At 60.3% G+C, this 6,935-nt stretch overlaps 1 protein-coding gene across 1 annotated transcript; it reads left to right on the top strand.

Annotated features, from left to right (window-relative positions):
* Positions 1-457: 457 nt before the first annotated feature.
* CYP2D6 (cytochrome P450 family 2 subfamily D member 6) lies at positions 458-5,548 on the top strand (the record flags this gene model as incomplete). Its single annotated transcript, XM_081250240.1, is given in 14 exon segments — positions 458-1,476; positions 2,194-2,365; positions 3,018-3,136; positions 3,140-3,170; positions 3,259-3,419; positions 3,830-3,964; positions 3,967-4,002; positions 4,149-4,245; positions 4,248-4,288; positions 4,290-4,299; positions 4,490-4,564; positions 4,567-4,676; positions 5,128-5,269; positions 5,370-5,548. Coding segments are annotated over 14 exon segments (1,488 nt in total). The 5' UTR covers positions 458-1,296.
* Between the last annotated feature and the right edge of the window lie 1,387 nt (positions 5,549-6,935).

A 6,935-nucleotide genomic window follows, 5' to 3' on the forward strand; every position in this document is an offset into this window, starting at 1 on the left:
CTGACCATTCTTTGTGGCCCTCAGCAGGCCTGTGAGGGTGTAAAAAATTACATCCCCATCTGGTATCCATGCCCTTGTCTTCTAGAGTTTGAACAGCTGATGTTCAAGGACAAATCAAGGAGGAGGAAGCAGGCCCACTCCTCTGAGGACAGTCACAGCCTATGCTAAGCCACCCTAGTACCCTGAGCTTACTGGCAGTCCAGTCAACAAGGTAAAGTGCCCACCTCACATGTCTCCAAGTTAGGAAATGGGTACAGGCATGTAGGAGATTCATCACCTGGGTGGCCACAAGAGCTAGAAGGTCCAAGGACCAATCTGTAACAAACTTAGGAAAGGGTCTCTGGGCCATCAGACCAGCTGGTCATGTGACTAGGGAGCTCTGAAGACAATCCTGCTGCCTCCCCACCCCCAGATTCAAACTTGTCATGGCCACAACCAGGTGGAAACGGGCAGAAACCAAGGAAGCTGAGCCAGCGGCCAGCCAGGTGAAGGTCCCCAGCATCAATGCGAGCAGCCTCGAGGTGGGAGGAGGTGGGTTGGGTCCAGGCAACCCCTGAGAACTACGAGGACTTGGTGCTGGGTCTCTGTGCAAGCGTGTTAAGTGGTACATATGTGTTAATGTGTCTGGCTTTGTGGGTGTGTAAGTGTGCATGTGAGCATGTGAGTAGGCAGTATGTGAATGTGTGTGTGGTTTATGAGTGTGTGATTCTGTGTGTGTGTTGAGCATACTAGTATGAAGTGAGGGGACACCAAGAACTTTATCCCCCTACAGTGGTCCCTCTGATCATTAGGACCTCCCTCCAGCACTGGGCAAGGGCCAGTAACAAACTTGGGAGGTGAAGGCCGCTCAGGAGGACGCAGGTGATACATGGGAGGACATGTTCTGGGGATGAGGCTGTGAGCACATTAGAGTGTGAGCCTGAAGTGACAGGTGGGTGGCAGGATCAAGTCTGAAGACCCCTGATTCTTCCTTGGAATCTTTACAGAGCTGGGGAGTCAGGCTAGGGGGAGGGGAGGACTTCTTGTGTCCTCCCCCTACCCTCCTTAAGCACGTGGAGAGGGCAGGAGGGACAGTGGCCATCTGTGCACCTGACTTTCCCTGACCCCTCCCTGCACCCTCTGGCAGCACACTCTCCCTGGCAGGTTGGCTCAGGGCAGAGGGCAAAGGCCAGTCTCAGCTCCTTTTATAAAGAAGACCCAGACTGGTTGAGCCCTGGAGGTGCAGTGAGGGTGCCCTGCCTGGCCTAGTCCTAGGTGTCTGATGTGGTGAGCAGCCCACTGCACACTGAGGCAGCCATGCTGCTTACTGGGGATACACTGGCGACCCTGGCCGTGGCCATCTTCCTGCTCTTGGTGGACCAGATGCACCGGCACTCACGTTGGGCCGCACGCTACCCACCAGGTCCCATGCCACTGCCTGGGCTGGGTAACCTGCTGCAGGTGAACTTCCAGGACCCACTTCTCAGCTTTAGCCAGGTGAGGAAGGTGGGGGTGGGAAGTGGGCAGCGGAGGTCCTAGGGACCCCACCTAGCAGCAGACAGTGGGTGGTGGAAGTCACAGGCTGGAAAAGGAACTGGGCCAAGAGGAGGAGGCAGATTTGAGAGGCTTCCTGAGGGAGGGCATTTGTTCAGGGCCCGAGAACAGTTTGGATTTTCCCAACAGAGGTCCAAGAGGGCAAAGGCCAGGGGGTGGGGGAGTACGACTTGGCAACAGGCTGGGGATTCAGCTGGCCAGCTCTTACATTACGTGAGCCTGAGTCCCTTATGATTACATCAGGAGGAAAGGTCTCGAGAATGGGGGAGAGGAATCTGGTCTTGAGCCCTGTTTAAATCAGGTAGTTGAGGTTGAGAGAGGTACAGTGATCTGGTTCAAATCTTTTGCCACCGTGAGACCTTGGACCTCACTGCTAACCTCTATGAATTTGTTTCTTCACCTGTAAAACGGGGTGCTAACTTGGTCTACTGACAACTTTGGTGACCTCTGCACAGTCATAGCTGGGTGGTCTGATCCAACTTGAGGTCCTCGACTGTGGTGGATGTAATTAACCCCCAGGCTCACAAGACTGGATAAAATCTTTGCACGCCCTCGCTCCTGGTGGGGGCCCAGGGTTCCCGGAGGGCTCACGCCACGAGGCTGGGCCCGCAGCCTGGCAGGGCCTGGGCTTGACAAACGCCCTCGACCTTCGGCCTGCAGCTGCGGCGCCGCTTCGGGGACGTGTTCAGCCTGCAGCAGGTCTGGACTCCCGTCGTCGTGCTCAACGGGCTGGCGGCTGTGAGAGAGGCGCTGGTGCACCGCAGCCAGGACACCTCCGACCGCCCACCTGCGACAGTCTACGAGCACCTGGGTTACGGGCCGCGCTCGGAAGGCAAGCGGAGGAGGGGGCAGACCGCGTCCCGGCGGAGACTGGGCCAGCAGTGACCCGATACCTGCAGGGCCAGGCGGAGGCAGGGTCGCGGACATTTGGTGCAGGGAAGAGCCAGCGAATTTGAAAGGGCAGCAGGAGGAGAAAGGAGTCTGCACCAAGGGACGGGGGAGGAAGACTGCGGGCGAGGCAGGGGGCGGGGCCTTACGGAGAGAGGGCGGCCCAGGGCCAGAGTGGGCACGAAGGGGAGGTCAGGGTGGGCAGGAATGAGGACAAAGTCAGAGTGGGCGGGGCAGGGGCGGGCCAGGACCTTCCCCGAAGAGGAAAGGGGGTCCCGGTGGGCAAAGTAAAAATTGGAGCCAAGACCTGACCCTAGCAGGGCAGAGAAGGCGAGCAATGCGGGCGGGCAGAGTGGGACCGGTCCCCAGCTGGAAGGGGTGTCAAAGTGGGCGGGATTTGTTTGGGAGGGGAGGGTGAGGTTGGTGTGGGCGGAGCGGGGGGGCGAGGCCTGCCCCCAAAGGGGGCGGGGCTGTGTGAGCAGAGCACCGGGAGGGGCGGGCCGAGGAGGACTGGCGAGCCCGCCAGCGCTGTGGGCGAGCAGAAGGCGGGGCCGGCACACACCCGAGCCACGCCCACGTGCCCGCTCCGCCCCCAGGAGTGATCCTGGAGCGCTATGGGAAAGCCTGGCGCGAGCAGCGGCCCTTCTCCTTGTCCACCCTGCGCAACTTCGGCCTGGGCAAGAAGTCGCTGGAGCAGTGGGTGACCGAGAAGGCCTAGTGCCTCTGTGCCACCTTCGCCGATCAGGCCGGTGGGTGCTGAGGGACAGGGAACAGGTTTGGAGAGGCTGGGGAAGAGGAGATGGAGGCGACGCCCTGACTTGCACCGTTCCCTCCCAGGACGCCCCTTTAGCCCCAACGCCCTCCTGAACAAAGCGGTGAGCAACGTGATCGCCTCCTTGACCTTCGGGAGCCGCTTCGAGTACAACGACCTTCGCATCCTCAAGCTATTGGACATATTGGAGGATGGACTGAAGGAGGAGGTTGGCTTCGTGCGCCAGGTGAGGGAAGGGAGCTTCATAGAGGAGGCCTCCGTCCTGCAAACGGCCTCCCCCGGAGGAGGATTTGCGTAGAGGGTCAGAGGAGGAAAGGGCATTCCGGGAGAGGAAACTGCAAGGGAGAAGGCCTGGAAGTGGGGAAATGACAGACAACACAGATGGGAGAGGCGGGGCGAGGGTCAGCGGGCTTAGGGGAGGCAGGGTTCCTTCATTGGAAGGCACCGGCACCCATGAGAGGTAGACTTTAGGTTTATCTTTCTGGGCCCAGGGCCAGGAGAGAGGGGCAAGGCCTGCACTTAGGGAGGAACAAGGTCAACGGTGGGGACATCCTGGAGAAGGCTAGGACCTGACTGGTCCAGGTGAAAGCCTGAGCACCACAAGGTCGCAGGGCCCCAAAGCTGTGACCCCCACAGGTGCTGGAAGCAATCCCTGTGCTCCTGCGTATCCCAGGGCTGGCTGCCAAGGTCTTCCCGGGGCAGATGGCCTTCGTGGCCCTGATTGATGAGCTGGTCACCGAGCACAGGATGACCCGGGACCGGGCCCAGCCACGCCGAGACCTGACGCCTTCTTGGACGAGGTGGAGAAGGTGAGGTGGGTTGAGGGCCCCGTGAGGCAAGTGCAGGCCTGTGTATCACCCCGTGATCAGACACCTGGGCTGACAGGAGCAGAGTGGGAGGCCATGTGGAGGCTTCCTCCCTCTGTCCCTGCACTTACCTTCTCTGCGTGGCCCAGGCCAAGGGGAACCCCAAGAGCAGCTTCAGCGATGAGAACCTGCGGCTGGTGGTGTCTGACCTCTTGTCTGCCGGGATGGTCACCACCTCGACCACGCTGGCCTCATGACTCTGCACTCAGATGGGCAGCGCGAGCCTAGCCCGGGGGCCAGGTGGGATGGGGAGGGGGGAAAGGGGCAGCCTGAGGCCCCTGAGCTTGCTGGGTTTGGCCACCAGCAGCAGCTCTGTGCAGAGGTCACAGTGACCTCCCCCTCCGAGTGGGCACAGCCCTACACAGGAGTCAGGAGGAGGTCAGAGCCCAGCCCTTGGGTCTGGCCACTGTGAGGCTGCTTGCTTTTCCAGGACGTGTCCAACAGGAAACCGATGAGGTGATAGGGCAGGTGAGGCGACCAGAGATGGGGGACCAGGCCCTCATGCCTTCACCATGGCTGTGGTCCATGAGGTGCAGCGCTTTGGGGACATCATCCCACTGGGCCTGCCCCACATGAGATCCCATGACATCGAAGTTCAGGGCTTCCTCATCCCAAAGGTAGGCCTGCGGCTCTCCTCACCCCAGCTCAGCACCACCTGCCCCCTGGTAGCCCCAACGTGGGCATGGCCAGGTGGGGTCAGGACTGGAATCCAAGCCACCCAATCCTCATTTCCACAGGTACCAAATGTCCCAGGCTGGGTGGGTGTGAGGATGAGAGCAGAGGCAGGGCTGGCCCTGTCCATTCAGAGCCCGTAGTCGGGTACGGAAGACAAACTAAAGCGTGTCACAGGGTGTTGGAGGAGCTCGTTCACCAAGGGACAGGTGGCAGTAAGGGCACCCATGGGAGGCAAGTCACTTACCCTGCCATGGGGACAGGGAGGGTGCCGAGAAGCTTCTTGGGCTGAGGGTTACTTGAAGAGTCCAGGTGTGTGCCAGGCAGAGGGTGTGTGCCCATGTGTGTTTGGTCGCAGCGGTCCAGACCCCACCCATGCCAGACATTTCCTGCCAGGGGATGACGCTCATCACCAACCTGTCATCAGTGCTGAAGGACGAGACCATCTGGAAGAAGCCCTTCCACTTCCACCTGGAGCACTTCCTGGATGCCCAGGGCCGCTTCGTCAAGCAGGAGGCCTTCATACCCTTCTCAGCAGGTACCTGTGGGGTGCCCGGTTTGCTTACCTGTCCTGAGGGAGTCTTGGAGGGGTGGAGCCCAGGCCCCCAGGCTCAGAGAGCCCCCATGCCCACCCACAGGCCACCACTTGTGCCTTGGGGAGCCCCTCGCCTGCATGGAGCTCTTCCTCTTCTTCACCAGCCTCCTGCAGCACTTCAGCTTCTCAGTGCCCGCTGGGCAGCCCCGCCCCAGTGGCCACGGTGTCTTTACCTTCCTGGTGACCCCATCCACCTACCAGCTCTGTGCTCTGCCCTGCTAGAGGTGGGCACCAAGCCCCCAACCCACTCCTCAGCAGTAGCCCTGATGTCCAATAAACCAGTCTGGTGGCTCCAACCTGGCTTGAGTCCCACCAGGGGCCCCTGACCAGCCCCTTGGCACTCATGGGGCCTCAGCAGCCTCCCCAGATCCAGCCCCTACCCCTGCCTGATCCATCCTTACCTGGCATTTGACCCCATTTGAGAGATGGGTATACCGAGGCTCATAAGGTGACACCTTACCCCCTAGTCACCCTTGGAGACCCAATACTGGTTACTTGGGTTAGTGACAAAGTCTATAAATAGGTCCTGGCTTCTGCCAGAAGGAACTAGAATAGGCTGGTGAGAGATTTCAGGCCCCAGTGGGGATGAGGAGGGCCCCACTAAACCTGGATGCCCACATTTCAGGCCCAGCCACCCTCAGCTTGCACCACAGGCCAGCAGCTCAGCCAGCACCATCAAGTCTGCTGCCCCAAAAGGTGGCGAACTCAGGGATGGCTAGGAAGCAATAGGCCGGGTTAGCACCCACAGCTCAGTCTTCAGATGCCAGAGCTCTCCCTGGGAAGCCTGATGGCGGCCCAGGAGTGAGCCACCTCCCTGGGCCTCTTAGTCACCCCAAGATAGGATGGGCCCCCTTTCCCTGCCCCTTAGGGATGCTCATCTCCCAGCCCCTGCCCAATAGGAGTTGCCACTCACGGCCACGCTGGAGTGGGAGGACACTCATCTAGCCTCCAACCCGGGCTCCGTCCTCTGAGTGGCCAGGTCAGGCCGGACACTCAGGAGGCTTGGCAGGGGCCGGGAATGAGCCCCTGTGGGCCGCAGGCATGCCCTAGGGACAGGGGTCAACCTTGGACCCATGTGACAATGGGGTGGCCAGAGCAGAAGGAGGCCATGTGGGGAGCTTGGAGGAGGACACCCTGGCTCTAGTCCTCGCTCTGCTACGACACTGTGTGACCTCAGGCTTCTATTCCCCTTCAGCCAATGAGAAGTTTGCACCAGACGGCTGCTGGGGCCTGTCTTCCTGCTCTGACTCTGGGGCTGGGACCTCATTAGTCTGGAGCCCTAGCTGAGGATGGGGATGGCCGTCTACCTGTGCCCACCACCCCGACAGTTGTTCTGGCCTCTAAGCACGCACAGGCACCACCCAAGGGCTTCTAATGACTGTCTGCTTACCTGAGTCATAAGCAGATTTCCTGGTGCATTTAGGTTAAGAGCCTGGGGACCACAGACACCCAAGGCAGAAGCACTGCCCCCAGCCAGGCCACTTTTGCCTTCATGACAGTGAGCTTCACAGTTCTTAGCATTCAGGGAACTTGGCCTCTCCCTTGGCACTGAGTCAGAAGACCAGCCAGGGCCCCGTTCAGTCTCCAGCGTATCCCCTATCGTGGGCTT

Source organism: Mesoplodon bidens, assembly GCF_964165515.1.
Source record: "Mesoplodon bidens genome assembly, chromosome: 11".
In the NCBI taxonomy this organism is placed as follows: Eukaryota; Metazoa; Chordata; class Mammalia; order Artiodactyla; family Ziphiidae; genus Mesoplodon; species Mesoplodon bidens.